The 19,385-nt window shown below is 46.7% G+C and overlaps 1 protein-coding gene across 5 annotated transcripts in view; it reads right to left on the reverse strand.

Moving 5' to 3' along the window:
• Positions 1 to 19,385, reverse strand: part of SHC4 (SHC adaptor protein 4) — a 144,515-nt gene that overhangs the window by 86,762 nt on the left and 38,368 nt on the right. For all 5 annotated transcript variants that reach the window (XM_089309464.1, XM_008269042.5, XM_070054157.2 and 2 more), the window contains exon 2: positions 13,644 to 13,714. In XM_089309464.1, the coding sequence (XP_089165590.1) occupies positions 13,644 to 13,714 (71 nt within the window). The remainder of the gene's footprint in view (positions 1 to 13,643; positions 13,715 to 19,385) is intronic.

Here is a 19,385-nt window from a genome sequence, read left to right on the forward strand (position 1 = left end):
CATTTTGCTTAAGCTAGGCAGTCTCTTTCTGTTACATAAAGTCTAAAAGACTCTTAATAATATACCTATAACAAGGAGATATACTTAAAATTACTTCTTTCACCTTAATACTCAGATCAAAGCCATTACTGCTCAGGCTTAAACCACTTAGAAAATGTACACAATATTCATAAATGAGAAAAATATGTTACAAATTACTATACAACATATAATCCCACTTTGGTTTTTAAACATGATTAGAAAAAACAAATATCAAACAGTTACTATTGGCTATTTCTAGTGATTTGACTGTTTTTTCTTTTCACAATAAGCCAGATTTACTTTTTCTAAAAAAAAAAAAAAAAAAAAAAAAAAAAAACAAACCAGATCCATTGATCTAAAAGGCAGAGTGACAGAGAGAGATCTTCTACCCATTTGTCATTTGTTCACTTCTCAAATGGCCACAATGACCAGGGCTGGGCCAAGCTGAAACCAGAAACCAGGCCTTCCATCCTGTTCTTCCACATGGGTGACAGGGGCCCAAGTGCTTGGGCCATCTTCCAGTGCCTGCCCAGGCACATTAACAGGAAGTTGGGTCCAAAGAGAAGCAGCCAGGATGCAAACTGGCACTCTGATGCAGGATCCTGGCCTCACAAGTAGCAACTTAACTCACTGTGGCACAACTCTGTCCCCAGGTCCACCTTTTATAATCAGAAATTTTAAAAAACTGGGAAAATTTTAAGAACTGGATGTCACCCCCAGAGAACTGATATTAGCAATGATGAAGATCATGATGATATTCTTCTCTCACTTAAAAGGATTTTGTTTTAAAGATTCATTTTATTTATTTGAAAAGCACAGTTAGAGAGAGAGAGAGAGAGATCTTCCATCACTGGTTTACTCGCTAAGTGGCCACAATGGCCACGTTTGGGCCAGGCCAAAGCCAGGAGCCAGGAGCCTCTTCCAGGTTTCCCATGCGGGTACAAGGGTCCAAGCACTTGGTTCATCCTCTGCTGCTTTCCCAGGTGCATTATCAGGGAGCTTGATGGGAAGTGGAGCATAACCCATATGGGATGCCTGGGCTGCAGGCATCCCATATGTAGCTTAACTTGCTACACAATGACGTGGACCCCTAAAAGTGAGTTTTGAAGGTGAGGCAGGCCTGCCTATATTCCCCTAGTCTCCCACCATCTTAATCTATTCACAGCCAAAGAAAAGTTTCTTAGGTCCAAACCAAAGCAATATCATTAGGAAAAAGTAAGTGTTGTAGGGAAATGTTGTAGAGGGGAGAACCTGGGTTTGAGCCCCATGGAACAGCAGTGTGGGCTCCGGATGGTCACTTACTTTCCTGAGCCTCAACCCTCCTGCTTTAATAAGGGAATCCTAGTACCCTCATCCAGGTGACCACGCAGTTCTTAAGAGAGCAGAGATACAAAAGTTCTGTGTGGTGCTCAACACCCAGTAGCTGTGAGTGGCCGCTCTTTCCTCCTGTCCCACCATAGCTGCCTCTACAAGTGTGGCTTTGGGGCTGGCTTCTCTGTCAAGAAAGAGGAAGAGGCCACCAACCCCTCCTCACTGATTTCTCTTTGCTCTAGGACCTGCTAGAAACTCAAGCATGGGTGCCGGTGCTGTGGCGTAGTAGGTAGGGATGCTGCCTGCTGTGCCGGCATCTCATATGGGTGCCGGTTTGAGTCCCGGCTGCTCCTCTTCCAATCCAGCTCTCTGCTATGGCCTGGGAACGGAGTAGAAGATTGACTAAGTCCTTGGGCCCCTGCACTCGCGTGGGAGACCCAGAAGCAGCTCCTGGCTCCTGGCTTTGAATCGGCGCAGCTCCGGCCATTGCAGCCGGAGAGAGAGAGAGAGAGAAAGGTCTTCCTTCCATTAGTTCACCCCCCAAATGACCAGTATGGCTGGCACACTGCGATGATCCTAAGCCAGGTGCTTATTCCTGGTCTCCCATGCAGGTGCAGGGTCCAAGCATCTGAGCCATCCTCCACTGCCTTCTCCAGGCCACAGCAGAGAGCTGGACTGGAAGAGGAGCAGACGGGACTAGAACCCAGCACCCATATGGGATGCTGGCACCACAGGCAGAGGATTAACCAATTGAGCCACAGCGCTGGCCCTGTAACTCTAACTTTCAAATAAATAAATTTTTAAAAAATACCTTATCAGATACATGACTTGCAAATATTTTCCCCTCTGTGGGTTGCCTTATAACCTTTTAACCTTACATCAGTTCCTTCAAGTAGTAACTGTGCACCTGCTATGTGAGAGAAACTATACTAATAACCATATAACCTTCATACCCTCTCTCTCTGCATTTGACTCTGTCATGCTGTCAGGACAACTGATAGAAAATTATTTTTTAGTTCCTACATCTTTGAAGACTTCTAAAAGAACATAATTGGCTATTTCATTTAAATATCTGAGAAGATCTTAGCTTAAGCATGTTGAGAGGAACTAGAGAACAGAGGAACTTGAAGTTAGAAGAGGCAGGTGCTGAACACACACACACACACACAAGCATCCAGCAAGGGCCTCCTGACATCTACACACGCGTGAAAGAAAATATTTCCACCAACTCCAATGCTTGCTTAGGAGATATCAACCTTGAAAGCTGTGTTCTATTGCATGGTTTATTGTTCCAGCCAACTTATAGAGGCTGTGAACACTGACCCGGGGACACTAGACCCTTTTGGAGTCAGCACTCTTTCCTGATCAATGAATAATGAAACTTGTTTTTTCTTTTTTTTTTTTTTTAAAGATTGTATTTACTTATTTGAGAGGTAGAGTTACAGAGGGAAAGAAAGGTCTTCCTTCCATTGGTTCACTCCCCTAAATGGCTGCAACAGCCAGAGCTGCGCCGATCCTGATCTGAAGCCAGGAGTTTCTTCTGGGTCTCCCACATGGGTGCAGGGGCAAAAACACTTGGGCCGTCTTCTACTGCTTTCCCAGGCCACAGCAGAGAGCTGGACTGGAAGAGGAGCAGCTGGGACTACAACCGGCACCCATACGGGATGCCGGCGCTGCAGGTGGAAGATTAACCTACTGCACTGGCCCCATGAAACTTGTTTTAATCAATCTTATACATTCCGTTGTCGCTCCCCCTCTTCGTGGAGGAGTGACACTAGACCCTGCCTAGGCTTCCTATCCGAGTCACGGCACCATTATGTTGCTCCTAGGCTTCATATCCGAGTCACGGCACCATTATGTCGCTCCCCGGGTTTGCTGCTGGTTCTTCCCGGGTTGGCTACCGACCCTTCCACCTCCGTGGAAGGGCGGTTCCCCCTGCCACTTTCCCCACTTCCGCGGGGGAGCGGCACACCGCCGGCCGGCTTTCTCGGGGGCTGCTCAGGTGTTCCTTCAGATAGATGTTCCTGGTGCATGTTGTCTCTCTCCTCCTTTATAGTCCTCTTCCACCAATCCCAACTCTGCTACCCACATGCCGAGTATGCAGCTCTCCTCCAATCAGGAGCAGGTCCTGCTGTTTATTGGTTGAACTGGAGGCAGCTGTGTAGAAGCTGTTTCCTCCTCTCCCAGCGCCATATTGTGGGAGAGCAGATGCATAGAATAAGTCTTAATTCCAGTAACAGTCTAGTCCGAGTTGCTCCCCACATTCCATCTTAACCACAGTTCTATCCTTAGCAAGACTGCCATAAGCTAGAACTTGGACACTCATGATTTGCTTTCTCCTTAGCACTCTTCTCAGAGCTCCCTTGCCTGGCAAGTTGACAGACAGCACTTCATCTCCACCCCACACCATAGTCCTTATTTTATATACCATGAAGATGGCAATTCTATTCCTAACTCTGTGACTTTCATCAGAATCCAAATACCACAAGATGTTCAACTACACCAAGGCTTAGCAGAGATACAAACACTTATCCATGCACACCTATAACCAATCCCACTCTAAAATCCAAAAGAAATTTAGATAACTGCAAACCTGTTTTCAAACTAATAGGTACCTTAATTTAGCCACTTCACATGAAAATATTTTACCTCTACAGAGTATTTCCCCTCCCTAATGTTCACATTCCTTAAAAATCTCAAGCCTAGACCCATACATAATTGCTCAGCTACATCGTAGATCTGCTTTGGACCTGATAGTTATGTGCATGTGCGCACACACACACACACACACACACAGAGGGAGAGAGAAGAAGGAGGCATTTGTTATGAGAGAACTAGCTTTAATGTCCTGTTGAAGCCAGAGAATCAATATTTTCAAGATAGTGAATTAAAACTGCAGAATCACTGCTCAGGAGCAATTACATTACAAACAGGAAATTAGCCCAGTTACAACATCTTCTGAATTATGATCTTCGTTTCCTTTTTGCTTTATTCAGTACCAAATCACCCATCAGCCTGCTTACTGTCCACAGCAGCAGGCCAATGAGAAACTCGGTTACAGCCCCACCCCCACAGGATGGAATGGAGCAGACAATTCCCTTTGTGCAGCCCTAACGATATCCTAGAGTAAATGAATCTTAAATGAGGACCCCCAAAAAGGAGCACTCATCACCTCTTCTCTGACAGGCACCTAGTTTCCTTCACAGACCCCTCAACGAATGGCCATCACACGAAGAAGGCAAACCTACCACAACCACTGCCTCTCAGCTGCCCCTGGAGCTAGTGTGGGCCGATCCTGCGTCAGGTGCCTCGCTCTCAGTCTGACTGATTTTGTTACCGAACATGAGTTACATGTTAGTTATGTACCAAATACCGGAAGAGGACAAAGTAGTCGGACAATGACCTGGAGGTGATTCTACTAACGGTGTCCCCTGCCCTCAGGGTACTGGGGTGAGGAACTCCACGTGCCCTCTGCCACTTCAGAATGTAAAGCTCTGGTCTCCAGGTGAGCGCCAAGCCCGTCCCACCGGCTCCACTTGCGGATTTACCCTGATGTGTCTGCTTCATCTCAGAGGCAGGCTCCCGTATGGTCCCAAACAAGAAGGCAGCATTGGGGCAGAGGAAGTCTTCGCTTCCTTGCAAGAAGAGAAGGCTAGGCTTTAGCTTTTAGTGACCCGATTTTCATGATTTAGGTCAAATGGGGGGTTTTCTGTTTTAAAAATCGCAAGGAAAATGCACGGCTGTATCATCCGGAGCTTGTTTCCACTGCCACTTCCCTTCCCTTGCTTGGACACTGACTTCCAGACATTTTCAAGACAACCTGGCTGCGAGCCTTTGTTTTCCTAGTGGCCTCGTTTCTCTTTACTTCCCTCTCGCCTGTCTTTCTGCGGGAAGACTCTATGATGAAAACTTGAGACCTGGTCCAGAACCATTTACAGGGATGAATGCCTGCCTAAGAATTAGTGGAGAAACAGCAATAGAAGCTGCCCCAGGAGCTTGCCCAGGGATACACCTGGAACAGGTGCAGAAGAGTGATGTGGGCCTTGAAAGGGTGAAATCCAGGCAACTACTGAGGAAGCAAATGGCCTCTTGTCTTCTTCCTCTCTGCTGGATTCTGAGCACTCGCTGTGCTCCAGGTCCTGAGGAGTCAGCCCTCAGATGATTGCAGGAAGGTCCCTCCCAATGACAAGAACGCTGCCGCATCTCTCTCCTGCTCCCAGGGTCAACCCCTTTCTCCCAGGTCAGCTGCTTCAACAGTCATGCTCTCAGGATAACAGCCAGCAAACCTGGTACTAGAGCAATTTAAATAGTGATAGAGTGTCAAAGACACAGAGAAGTTGAAGGAGAACAAGAAAAAGAAGGAAAAACAGGACCCGTGCTGTGGTGCAGTGGGTTAAAGCCCCAGCCTGAAGCACCCACATCCCATATGGGCTCTGGTTCTAGTCCCGGCTGCTCCTCTTCCCATCCAGCTCTCTGCTGTGGCCTGGGAAAGCAGTAGAAGATGGCCCAGGTCCTTGGGCCCCTGTACCCACATGGGAGACCCAGAAGAAACTCCTGGCTCCTGACTTCGGATGGGCCCAGCTCTGGCCATTGTGGCCATTTGGGGAATGAACCAACAGATGGAAGATCTCTCTCTCTCTTTCTATCTCTACCTCTCTCTGTAACTCTGTATTTCAAATAAATAAAAATAAATCTTTTAAAAAAAGGAAAAAGAAAAATGGAGGAAAAAGAAGAAATATTTGGGAGGCAGAGTGCGAAATGCAGGCTAAATGGAAAGTGACCCATTTTCTTAACTTTCAAGTCAGAACTATGAAGCCATCTGCTCAGAGGCAGCAACACAGTTTTGAGATACACACTTTGCTGACTGTGCCAGTTCAATGCCAAGGTGAGGGAGGCCTTAAAGAAATTATTCTGGGCTCAAATAAAATAGTCCTATCCAATGACTGTATGGGGAGGGAGGATTTGGTGAGTGTACTAACACTTAAGCTTATATTCACTTAAAGAACATTCTACCAGACTTAGAGCTTCAATTTTTAACATTTTCATTTTATTTGAAAGGCAGAGAGATGGATAGATAAGGAGAGATCTTCCACCTGCTGGCTCACTCCCCAAATGCTCACAACAGCCAGGGCTAGGGCAGGCTGAAGCAGGGGCCAGGAATTCAAACTGGATCTCCCACATGGGTGGCAGGGACCCAGCTACTTAACCCATCACTTGCTGCCTCCTAGGGTGTGTATTAGGAGGAGGCTGGATAGGAAACAGAGCCAGAACCTGAACCCAGACACTCCAATACAGAATGTAGGCATCCAAAGTGGCATCTAATCCACTGTGCCAAAGGTTTGCCCAAGGCCTAGAGTTTCAAAGATCACTCACACTTTCAGCAATATGTGAGCTCCCAGGGGGAAAAAATGTGAAAATAATTGTTTCCATTCTGAATATTCTTTGAAATGCTGGCAAGGAATTTACTAGGGAACCCAGAGTTGAAATCTGCGATGATGATTTTGCTGTGAGTAGATTTAGATTTTCGCTAATTCCTTAAACTGGGACACAACCTATTTGCCAACTTCTCTTGTGTCTTCTATCTAACCTTTCTTGGTGGGTTTTTCTTCCACTTCCTTTTGGGTCAGGCAGCTCCAAGCTTTCTGTTCAGCCCAGGCATACAAGGCATAGCATTGTAAGCCTCACAAGACCTGGGGAAAGGGTTGAGGAAGCCGGGCAGGAGCAGCTTGGAACATAGACTCTGAAGCAAGGGCTCGGCTGGGCAGTCCTGGTGAGTGGAAATCAGTCTCAAGTGTTCAAGCCCCACCACAGGTAAGGTCCTCAGACTACTGACTTCAAGTAGAACCCTTAGACATCAAAGGGTCCATTAAACTGGATTCTCCCCTCTACTCAGCTTCTCTTCCTGAGTGGGGATCCATTTAGCGATTTTCACATCCACTCTGGAGAAAATACCCAGTCTCTCCCACCCTGACAAAACCGACCGAGTGCTGATGCATGGAGCAATGACGTCTATGGCTGTCTTCCCGCATTCACCTGTGAGCTCTAGTCTCCCAGACATGCCCATGGCTGGTCGGCTCCCTTTAGTCAGGTCTGGACTCAAATGCCTTCTCTGGGAGGCTTTCCTGACCACCCAGCCTAAAAACTATAGATCACCACCTCAAGCTGCCACACAGGTGCTTAGAATACAATCTGCCATGCCTGAGTCATGTACAGGGTACATGTGTAAGGAATAACATCCAGAGACCTTCCCCTGGGTGTGTGCAGTGATCACCAACTATCTTCATGACAGAGAAAAAGAAGTCAGCATTTCACTGCTTATTAAATAATAGGGGGCCAGCACTGTGGCGTAAAGGGTAAAACCACCACCTGCAGTGCCGGCATCCCATATGGGCACTGGTTCAAATCCCGGCAGCTCCACTTCTGATCCATCTCTCTGCTATGGCCTGGGAAGCAGTACAAGATGGCCCATGTGCTTGGGCCCCTGCATCCACGTGGGAAACCTGGAAGAGGCTCTTGGCTCCTTGCTTCGGATAGGCACAGCTTCAGCCTTTGCAGCCAATTGAGGAGTGAACCAGTGGATGGAAGACCTCCATCCCTCCCTCCCTCCCTCCTTCTCACTCTGTATAACTCTTTCAAATAAATAATTTTTTTTAAAAAAGTGGCAGTTTTAAAAATAAATAAATAAATTGGGAAATTTAGCCTTATACATTGATGAAGATTTTTTAAAAAACAGATACAAAGGATAGATAGCTCAGAGAAAAGAGTATCCATGAGTATAGTTCTTCTACAGAGCTATCTAGCAACATACATCAAAAACCTTCAAAGTATTTATTTAGTTTGACTTAGTGATACTAATTTTAGAATTCATCCCGTGGGAATAAGCAAGAGCTATGGATAAAATGGTCATAATAGTATTATTTATAATAATGGAAAGTCGAGCTGGCATTGTGGCATAGCGGGTTAAGTCATCACTAATAACACCAGCATCCCATATCAGAGTGCAGGTTGAAGTCTCAGCTGCTCCACTTCTAATCCAGCTTCTTGCTATTGCACCTGGAAAGGCAAAGATGGTCCAAGTGCTTGGGTCCCTGCCACCCACATGGGGAAGGCCAGGATGGAGTGGTTGGAACTTGGCTTCAGCCTGGCCCAGACCTGGCTATTGTGGTTATTTGGGGAGAATGAACCAGGCTGCTCTGCCTTTCAAATAAATCTTTAAAAATAATAATGAGAAGTAATGGTAAAACTAATTTTCAAACAGTACTTTATACTTTGTGTGTCTGTGTGGGTGCAAACTGTTGAAATCTTTACTCAGTGTAAAGTTGATCTTCTGTATACAAAGATAATTAAAAATGAATCTTAATGAAGAATGGAATGGGAAAGGGAGTAGGAGATGGGATAGTTTGTTTGTGGGAGGGTGGTTATGGGGGGAAGAACTGCTATAATCCAAAAGTTGTGCTTTCAAAATTTCTATTAAATAAAAGTTTTCTATTAAAATAATAATGAAAAATAAGAGAATGATACACAGCCAAAAGTGAAAAATATCTATTGACTGATTCATGGATAGGGAAAAAGTAGTACACATATACACAATGGGAGAGTACTCAGCCATAAGAAGGAATGATATTTTGACTCATGCTACACTGTGAAGATACTGAATACTTGAAGGCAGACAGAAACGGACAAGTGTGGGGAGCAACCCGGACTAGACTAAGTTACTGGAATTAAGACTTATTCTATGCATCTGCTCTCCCACAATATGGCGCTGGGAGAGAAGAAAACAGCTTCTACACAGCTGCCTCCAGTTCAGCCAATAAACTGTAGGACTTGCTCCTGATTGGAGGAGAGCAGCGTACTTGGCGTGTGGGCAGCCGAGTTGGGATTGGCAGAGGAGGACTATAAAGGAGGAGAGAGACGGCGTGCACCAGGAACATCTAAGGGGAACATCTAAGGGGAACACCTGTGCAGCCCCCAAGAGAGCCGGCCGGCGGTGTGCCACTCCCCTGCGGAAGTGGGGAAAGTGGCCAGGGGGAACCGCCCTTCCACGGAGGTGGAGGGGACAGTAGCCAACCTGGGAAGAACCAGCAGCAAACCCGGGGAGGGCCGAGCAGACGAAAGAACAGCGCAGGGTTTAGTGTCGTTCCTCCACGAAGAGGGGGAGCGACATAATGGTGCCGTGACTCGGATATGAAGCCTAGGCAGGGTTTGGTGTCGTTCCTCCATGAAGAGGGGGAGCGACAGACAAGAACTGTGATTCCACTTGCAGGAGGTCCTTCAAGCAATCAGATTCAGAGGTACAGAAAGCAGAATGGTGGTTATCAGGAGCTGGAGGGGCAGAGCATGGTAGTTGACTGTTTAATGAGTATGCAGCTTTCCAGTTTGGAAAGACAAAAAGGTTCTGTGGAGAGAAGTGGCGATGGTTGCACCACAATATGAATGCACTCGATGACACAGGACCATACTCCTAAAAACGGTTAAGGTATAGATTTTATACTATGTATATTTTACCACAACATAAATATTTTTGAATATCTAGCAACAGGAAAAAGTTCAATAGAGAGAAACAGTATATAACATTGTTTGGATTTTCCATAAAAAATAATTGGAACCTCATGTATAGAAAAAAAGAAAAGGACAAGAAAGATATCTCCAACCACAGAATGTTAAAAGACATTATGTCTAGATGGATTGTGAATAATTTTTTCATACTTTTGTTAACTATAAAGTGAAATTGCAAAGCCAACTCCCTACATCTCTGTCCTCTTAGTTTTATTGTTAGAGTGACAGCACTTCCTATTATCAGAAAGTACATGATACACTTAATTATTTCCTTCCACATTCTGTCTTCCCTGCTAGACTGGAGGCTCCATGAGAGCAGAGGCTTTGTCTTTTTCACTGCTGAATCCTTAATTTTTTAAAAAAATTATTTATATACTTATTTACTGAAAGGTAGAGAGAGAAGGAGGGACAGAAAGAAAGAAAGAAAGAAAGAAAGAAAGAAAGAAAGAAAGAAAGAAAGAAAGAAAGAAAGAAAGAGAGAGAGAGAGAGAGAGATATCTTCCATCCACTGGTTTACTCTCCAAATGACTGCAACAGCCAGGGTTAGGCCAGGCTGAAAGCAGGAGCCAAGAGCTCCATCCAGGTCTCCTACATAAGAGAGGGACTCAAGGGCTTGAACCATCTTCTGCTGCTTCCCAGGCATGTTAACAGGGAACTGGGTCAGGAAGCAGAGTAGCCTGGACTGGACCCAGCACTCCAATATGGAATGCAGGCATGCCAGGCTGCAGCTTAACTCACTGTGCCACAACACTGGCCCCTGGATTCTTGAATGGTTTCAGGCACTTAAGGGGCACTCCATAAATATATAAGTGAAAGAGAATGAGCCAATGAATGAGTGGGTGAATGGACAGAAAAGCAGTCACCCTCAGTGTCTTGGTCAACTCCTGCTGCTATAACAAAATAGCTTAGAGGAAGTAATTTATAAATCATAGAAACTTATTTGTTACAGTTCTGGAGGCTGGGAAGTCCAAGCTGGAGGTACCAGCAAACGTGGAGTCGTGAATACTTACTCTCTGCCTTACAGTTGTTACCTCCTGCTGCATCCTTGTATGGGAAAAGGGGCAAACAGCTCCCTCACACCTCTTTCTAAAGTTATTAGTCTCATTCCTGACACTCTGTCCTTATGGCATAATCATCTCCTAAATGCTCCCACCACTTGGATTTCAGCAGTGAATCTGGGGGGACACACAGACCAGAGCACTCAAGTTAGGACGGTGGGCACTCCTTTCTTCTATGCCCCTACTCCAGGTACTTGGATCTCAACCCTCTTCTTCTTAACTATAGTCTGCTAAGAATTGGAGGAAGGGTTTTCTCAGGTCAAGAATCATCCAAGTGGGAGTGGGCACCTGGCTTAGCTGTAAGACACAGGTTAGGATTCTCATGTCCCATACTGGGGTGCCTGAGCTCCAACCCCAGCTCCAGCTCCAGCTCCTGACTCCAGGCTCCTGCTAATGCATACTCTTAGAGACAGCAGGTGATGGCTCAAGTAGGTAGATCTCTTCCACCCACATAGAAGGCCTTGATCAAGTTCCCAGCTCCTGCCAGCCCTGGTCATTGTGGGCATTTAGGGAATGAACTCGGAGGCTGGGAACTCTCACTCTCAGTGCATCTTTTGTGTCTCTCAAATAAATAAATAATTTTAAAAAAATAATAAAAAGAAATAAGGCCCACAGTGTGTGTTCAAAGTGGAGTTAACAGAGTGGGAAGCAGTTTAGGAACTACGTCACTGAAGGATCATTGAACGGGCCGAGAATGTGAAAGATATTTGAAGGGGAGAAGAAATGTTGTAGCTCTCTGCAAATACTGAAAGTGTAGTCAGGTGGAACCATGTATCTATTCCTTAAATATCCTTTGAGCATCTTCCATATGCCAGAGACTAAGGTAGGCACCAAGTGTCAAAGCAGCACAAAACCAGGATTATATTTCATTTGTTTGGCTGCACAAGGATTGTTGAGGAGAACTTTGGAAAGACAGAGACTGATGTATCACAAGGCAGAGGGTCCAAATCAACATGCACTTTAGGGACCCCCAGGGATCTCTGAGATGCTCGTTATGTTTATTCTAGGGCTGGATAACTTTAGAGAATCTTGAGATAAAATAGGAGTTTCACAAGCGACAGCACAGGACCTCTCTGTTTGTTTGTTGTTGTTGTTGTTGTTGTTGTTGTTTTGACAGGCAGAGTTACACAGTGAGAGAGAGAGAGAGAGACAGACAGAGAGAAAGGTCTTCCTTCCGTTGGTTCACTCCCCAAATGACCACTATACGGCCGGTGCGCTGCACCAATCTGAAGCCAGGAGCCAGGTGCTTCTCCTGGTCTCCCATGCGGGTGCAGGGCCCAAGCACTTGGGCCATCCTCCACTGCACTCCTGGGCCACAGCAGACAGCTGGACTGGAAGAGGAGCAACCGGGACAGAACCTGGTGCCCCAACCAGGACTAGAACCCGGGGTGCCGGTGCTGCAGGCAGAGGATTAGCCTAGTGAGCTGCGGCGCCAGCCTGGACCTCTCAGTTTTAACCACACTCTTGGAAACTGTGATTTTGCTAAAGAGCAATGTGGTTCCTGCTACAGTTTCAGTATTTCTCTCCCCAAACTCAAGCCAGTGTTTAGTTCCCAAAGTCCTACGCTAATTGTACTGTGATGAGATTAGGTTACAGAGTAGAGCCCTTGTGATTGAATGTGGGTGGCTTTATAGGAAAGGGAGAGAGACACACGGAGAAGCACCTGCTCCCGCCATGATGGGATGCAGCCACAGACGACCCTCGTCAAAGCCTGCATTGTGCTTTTTGAACCCACACAATCACTAGCCAAAATAAACCTTTTTATTTAAAGGTTAGCCTGCCTCAGGTATTTTGTTACAGTAACAAAAAGTGAACAGTTTCTTTTCCTAAATTTTTTGGACCACAAAAGCTTTTTCTAAGGGTAGAATTCCATGGTATGAGCCTTAAGAAGTTATCTTCTCTTTGTAATGAGAGCATTCACCTTCAGAACACGTGGTCTGCAATGGCACAGTGGCATTCCCCAGACACACCTCAGCACCAGGTCCAGTGGACACCCGAGTCTTCATCCTGAATCACTCATCAACCCAATCCTCTCAGCTCCTCTCTCTCACCCTACTCTTCTCCCAGAGTCAGAGGTCAGCATTCACTTCTTTTCCTTTCCATTCTTGCTTGGAACTTGGCTTTAATGAGCCATGGCTTATATTTCTGCTTCTGAATTGAGTTTAATCTAACAAGGATTCTGATTTCTTCCCCAAAGCAGCCTGGGGTTATCTTGGGTAAAGCTCCCCTGGTCCAAATGTGCCATTCAGCTCCCTGGACACAGAGAAGGGGGACCTGGACGAGGCATGAGCAAGTCCTCCTACCAGGAATGCCATTAAAGGGGACAGTCTGGGCTTTCTGCTGTTAAAAGTTCTTGTCTGGTCTTATTTTCAGCTATGTCCTTGGCAGATCTGAGCTTCAGTAATGTCCTAATTCCAGGCATCATTTTAAATACTTTTGGTACCTGGGAAACCAGCTATTTCTGTATAATTCATCATCTTATTAATCTTCATATGGGATGCAGATGCTCTGCCATCCAGTTGGGGAATTTTTCACATGATAAATAAAGCCACTCATCCAAGGTCCCTGGGTTATGTTCTACCCTCCAGCCACGTGAATAAGACTCACAATGTCTGAAGGCTTGCACGTGATTCCTGAAGGAGAAACTATCGTAACAAACTACAGTCTTAAAAACCTCTCTCATTTTTGGTCTCTTACCTTGTCACTTGGGTTCTCATTCCAAAATCCAGTGACCTCATTGATTGCAGCACTTCAATACAGCCCATGTACTGGAAGGAGAAAAACAGAAGAACAAGTGGGACAGAAATACCACAAAGCAGCCTCTTAGCTTCTTAGGGACTTCCTGGGAAGCCCTGAAGTCAGCTCTTGATATCAAGTTACACTTGCACACTACCTGCCATTGATATTTCTGATCATTAATGGACACAAGCTTTCTGTTTCAGGTCAGTTTTAAAGCATCAGCTAAATCCAAACTATAACATCAGGAATGCAGGTAGCAAAGACTAACATGGGTTCAGTGGTTAAAAGAGTAGGCTCTGGGGTCAGACTACATGACTCTGAATTCTGGTTCTGCCACTTCTTAGTTACAGAATCTCAACCAGCTACTCAAATTCCCTGCAGCACAGTTTTACCATTAGTAAAATGGAGCTTCAATTAGAACTGTGTTAAATTATTTCACACATGCAAAGCTTTTAGAACAATGTCTAGTACACATAGATACCCAAAAATAAATGTGAGAAATAAAATAGGATTGTTGAAACATCTAAAGAGATATAACAAGTATAGAAATGCATGTAATACCAAACTTAGTAATATAAGATCTTAGCAGGTTTTGCAAGATTAGAAAGATTCAGGGAGTTCAAGAAAGAAAAATAATTCATGCTCCACACCAGTGATTAGCATATTTAAATTGAACAAGGAGTACTAGAAAAGGAATTGTGACTTTCGAATGGTATGAATGGTTTGTATTTAACAGGGCTGCAGTGGGGAGCTGTGGTAGGCTTTGGGCAAGAGCATGATGTAACTGGATCTGTGTTTGAGGAGGCTTAAGTGAGCAGCAGTGTGAGGTGGGTTAAGAGTAAGGGAATAAGTTAGGAAGCTCCCATCAGGGAGGAAGTGATGACAGCCCACACTGAGAAGGGACGGTGGCAAGAGGAGGGAGGGGACAGATTCAAGCGACATCACGGAAACAGATACTACAGGACTCGGCAGTGGATCTGAGCCAGAGAGTAAGAGAGAAGGATGAGTCAAGGGTGACTCAGACGTATCCAGCCAGGGTAGCAGAGGGAACAGTGATGCCATCAACAGGAAAGCCAGGAAGGGGAAAGATGATGAATTAGTTTGGGACATGTTGACAGCAAGACGCTGGTGGGGTATCCAGGAAATAACAAGCCGGCAGTCAAACACTGAATTCAGGCTCCTGGAGAGGAATTAAGCTGGAGATGCAGATTTGGTGCTCTGTATAGCTTCACCAGGTGCGGCTGTGGGAGTAAATCCTCTTAGCAGAGCCTTGGTTGGCCAGGGCGTGCACTGCTTTGAGCATTGCCTTGTAAGGGCTATGAGAGCCCAGCAGTCTGATTGAAAGGGATCTTGGGAACGGTGTGCTTCCTCTTCAGTTTTCCTTTGGAGTTCTCATGCCTTTCTCTGAGCGGAAATGGTAAAGGCACTGTGGAAAGACAGCAGGAGCCACATGGTGGGTGGGGAAGGCACCTCCCCAGATACTCCTTACAGTATTTCTGAGCAGGTAATTCTACAGACTTAACGTCCTAAGAGCAGCGAAGTGTGCCAGCGCGGTCTTGCGCCTAGTGCTGGGGAGAGCACGCTAGCTAGAACATTCTCAGCCAGACCCCAGTCCATCACACTCCTCTTGGGGTCTTCAGTATTGCTACAACCATTCTGAGTATTTCAATCTGTCCCACTCGTGCTTAACTTAGGCTTGAGTACCATTGAGAAATAAGTGATGGCAAGAGATTGCTATTTAATAGACCATAAAGCCATAAACCAGGAAAAGAGAGCTAGATTTACAGGGCTAAAGGCCATCTCCACAATGTATGGAGCCAAGCTCCATACGCAGGGAGATCGAGAAAACTGCTTACATAGCTTCCCTGGGGGCTCCAGTGTCCCCTGCCCTGCAGGGCCGGCCCTCTGTCCACTCCAAGACATAACCTGCTCCCCTCCCTCCCTCACCTCTGGCCCAGGGAAGAACAGACTCCCCATACACAGGCTGGAGAGGCTACTTTCCCAGGACTCCTTGTTGGTGCAGAGGTGGGTGACATCTTTCCCCACAACTGTCAATCACTGATTTAAAACAAGGTGATACCAACCAGCCCTTCACTGCACACTTTTTGAAAAGGTGACCAAGCAACTATGTTTTTCATACGCTGCCACAGCGATTTTTCAAAAATACATATCATATCATGTTCCTCCACTGCCTAAAACCTTGACATCTAATATGAAACAAAGGCACTGGGACTGGAGCTGTGGTGCAGCGGGTAAAGCCGCCGCTTGCAACACCAGCATCTCATGTCAGAGCGCCAGTTTGAGTCCCAACTGCTCCACTCCAATCCAGCTCCCAGCTAATGGCCTGGGAAAGCAGCAGAAGATGATCCAAGTGCTTGGGCCTCTGTCACCCATGTGGGAAACCTGGATGGAGTTCCTAGCTCCTGGCTTTAAACAAGCCAAGCCCCAGATGTTATGACCATTTAAGGGATGAACAATGGATAGAGGATCTCTCTCTCTCCCTCTCTCTCTCGCTCTCGCTCTTTCTCTTGCTCTCTCTGATGCTCTGCCTTTCAAATAAATTAAATCTTTTAAAAGAAAAGTAGGAATCTCTTCTCAATGTAACATATCAGATAGTCTATTAAAGAGAAAAACAAGTGCATTACTATAAACTCCTAGAGCCGCATTTTCTGGCCTCTGCTTACCCCTTCTGCCCTCCCTGTGTCACTCTCCCGCCACACACTGCTGCAGGGCCTTGGCACTTGCTGTTGCCTCCACCCAGCTGTTTACCCATTGCTCTGAAAAACTGACTCCTTGTCCTCCTGCAGGTTTCTTTTTTTTTTTTTAAGATTTTATTTATTTATTTGAGAGGTAGAGTTACAGACAGTGAGAGAGAGACACAGAGAGAGAAAGGTCTTCCTTCTGCTGGTTCACTCCACAGTTGGCTGCAATGGCCGGAGCTGCACTGATCCTAAGCCAGGAGCCAGGAGCTTCTTCTGGGTCTCCTACATGGGTACAAGGGCCCAAGCACTTGAGCCATCTTCCACTGCTTTCCCAGGCCACAGCAGAGAGCCGGAGTGGAAGAGGAGCAACCAGGACTAGAACCGGTGCCCATATGGGATGCAGGTGCCGCAGATGGAGGATTAACCTACTGCACTACGGCCTGGCCCCCATCCTGCAGGTTTCAATTCAAATGACACCCAGAGGCCCCCTCCTGCCGTCTCCATCCTGATTTGCCACCTTCTCATCTCTGAGTGGTTATCAAGTTTCCTCGCTGATTTGTCCATCAATTACCTGTCCTCATTCCCTGGCTGACAGCCTCCTAAGAGGAGGGACCATGACCAACACCACATTTCCAGCTCATGGGCCAGTACCCAGGACCTGGCAGGTGAGCAGTAAACATTGATTAGAAAACTGAAGACAGCATCAAGTTTTCAATGCTATTGTACCTTTAAGATGAGCACCAAGTGAGGTGATGGTATGACTGTGGCCTCTCCACCCTGGGGACCAAGGCAGAGGACAAAAACAAGGAGGCCTCAGAGGGAGACTCAGGCTCCAAGGGGCAGGAGCCTGGGGAGGGTTCTAGGTTTCTCAGGTCTTTACTCCGTGTCTGTTACTTCTCTTAATCCTCTTCTCCAGATCGGCCACAAGCAACCTAGACAAGAGTGCGTTCTATAGGAAGCAGGCTGCTCAAGTTCTCAGGCTGGGGGCAAGGACAGCCCTGAGTGACAGGGCAGAGGACGAACTGTGAAAGGAAAGGGGAGGAGCCTGCTTGACTGGACAAAGGGAGCTGGCAGGGCCAGAGGCACCCCAAGGACCAATTCCGTGGGAGGGATGGTGTCACACTAGTGGCAACTGACCCAGTGAAATGAACAGCCAAAGATGGGGCTGCGGGCATCTGTGAAGACGGGGGTTTTGATGATTTTTTGCAGGGTGGGGAGTAGGACAAGGCAAGAGGGCCTCCTCCAAGGTTCTGTTCTTCATCGCTTCCCAGTGATAACGGCCTTATCTGCTTCCTCTGAAGCAGGCCCTTAGCCTCGCACCAGCCTGTGCCGATTTACACTTGTCTCTGTCAGTACCAGCACAGATGACCCACACCCTCCGCCAGCCTCACTGTGATATGATGGAAGGTTCTGGAGAAAGGTGTCATAGCCTGAGGTGACGACAATGAGGACAAACCCCCATCCCCCATGGGCAAGTCCTGGAGAAACCACAGCTGATTTTTGCCACCATTACCCCAGAACAGAGGTGATCCTCCCACAGACCGGCACTGTTCATTTCATGTAGAGATCGCTGCCATTGCTGTAAGGAAGCGGGGAGGGGTTGTGCATAAAAATCACCTTCCTGCTTCTTTGCTTAGGTGCCGGAAGGCTGCATAAACAGACAGTGGCTGAATACCAAGGCCGGAGGGAGGCATTTAGTGTGTTGAACGTAAACTGGAGATGACAGTGCCTCTCCTTCATTTATTAAATGAAGATCGGTGTAAGACACGGTCTCCGTTCTTAAGAAACCCGGCCCCATAAAGCCCCGACAGCCACGGAAAGCAATGACTTTCCTTTTTATGAGGCTGGTCATTGTTGTGAGCTCCATTTAATAGATGAGGAAATTAGAGCCTATTAAAGGGAAGAGCCTGGCTCGGTTTCATGGATTCACTGAGACTGAATCAGCATTGATTCCAGAGTCCGCAGTCATCGCGGGGACCCTGGGTAACAGATGCAGCTGGAGGAGAAAGGTTAGCTAGCTGACTCCCTCCCCTCGGTCTGCCCAGTTAGGTAACCCAGTGCTGAGACTGGGGGCCACAATGCTAATAGCAGATGTGACTTCAAGCTGCTCTGGGGACCGCAGGAGGTGGCACATGAGACAGAGGCACTCCCTAATTCCCGACCTTGGGTGAGGAGAGGACACTGGAGCCCTTTATCCAGAGGCATACGGGGTTGGTAAGAAAGTGGTGGCACTCAGCAGGGCCCAGACAACCTTCATATTCAGCACCTGTCAGACAGCTCACCCAAGCCCAGCTCCCTCCCACCCTCCCCTCATGCCCCAAGGCAGTAATAATATTTTCTTGCAGTCCCAGCTTCAACCACTTGCTTTCCGGGAGAAGCGAGCAGCCTATTCATGCTCACGTGTATCTTAGGCTCTGCACGCCAGGGAAGAAAGTACTAGAGCTTTCAGAGCAAAGGCATGACAGCCGGCTTATGGGGACTTCTCATCCCGACTCTTAGAGAATGAGGACTTCAAGTATTTGACCTAAAGACAAAGGGATGTACATTCTTATGCCAGAGTATTTCAGTAAGTCCATGGAACTAAGAGTTTATTGGGGCGGGCATTTGGCTTAGTGGTTAAGACACCATCTGAGATGTCTGTATCCAAAATATGAGTGCTTGGGTTTGAATGGGGCTCTGCTTCCATCTCCAGCTCCCTGCCGATGCAGAGCCTGGGAAGCAGCAGACGGTGGCTCAGGTAGTCGGTCCTCCCATGAGAGAAACCTGGAACGAATTCCCAGCTCCCGCCTTATGCTTGGCCCAGCTCCTGCTGTTACATGCGTCTGGGGAGTAAACCAGCAGATGGGAGATCTCTGTCTGTTTGCTTGTATCTCTGCTTCACAAATAATTTTTAATGCTATTTTTTATTTCAGTGAAAAACTGTTTGAAACCCATGCATAGTTTTTATTTAATGATACATGTTTCCCATGAACTTTTTGAACATCTTTTATGTCCCTGT

The sequence above is a fragment of the Oryctolagus cuniculus genome, chromosome 12 (assembly GCF_051225735.1).
Source record: "Oryctolagus cuniculus isolate XC-2025 breed Fujian yellow rabbit chromosome 12, ASM5122573v1, whole genome shotgun sequence".
In the NCBI taxonomy this organism is placed as follows: domain Eukaryota; kingdom Metazoa; phylum Chordata; class Mammalia; order Lagomorpha; family Leporidae; genus Oryctolagus; species Oryctolagus cuniculus.